Consider the following 280-nt stretch of genomic DNA (forward strand, 5'->3'; position numbering starts at 1 on the left):
GGTACAGTCGCCTTGCGTGAAATCAGAAGATACCAAAAGTCGACCGAATTGCTTATCAGAAAATTACCATTCCAACGTTTGGTTCGTGAAATTGCGCAAGACTTCAAGACCGACTTGCGTTTCCAGAGTGCAGCTATTGGTGCTCTCCAGGAGGCATCCGAGGCTTACCTCGTCGGCCTCTTCGAGGACACGAACTTGTGCGCTATTCATGCCAAGAGAGTAACTATTATGCCCAAGGATATCCAACTGGCTCGGCGAATTCGTGGCGAGCGTGCTTAAA

General features: G+C 49.3%; 1 protein-coding gene across 1 annotated transcript; it reads left to right on the forward strand.

Moving 5' to 3' along the window:
* Positions 1 to 6: 6 nt before the first annotated feature.
* LOC105367205 (histone H3.3-like) lies at positions 7 to 279 on the forward strand (the record flags this gene model as incomplete). Its single annotated transcript, XM_011505833.1, has 1 exon — positions 7 to 279. A coding segment is annotated over one exon (273 nt), but the record flags the coding sequence as incomplete, so codon positions are not given.
* Position 280: the final 1 nt, after the last annotated feature.

The sequence above is a fragment of the Ceratosolen solmsi genome, unplaced genomic scaffold (assembly GCF_000503995.2).
Source record: "Ceratosolen solmsi marchali unplaced genomic scaffold, CerSol_1.0 C3269282, whole genome shotgun sequence".
Classification (NCBI taxonomy): Eukaryota; Metazoa; Arthropoda; class Insecta; order Hymenoptera; family Agaonidae; genus Ceratosolen; species Ceratosolen solmsi.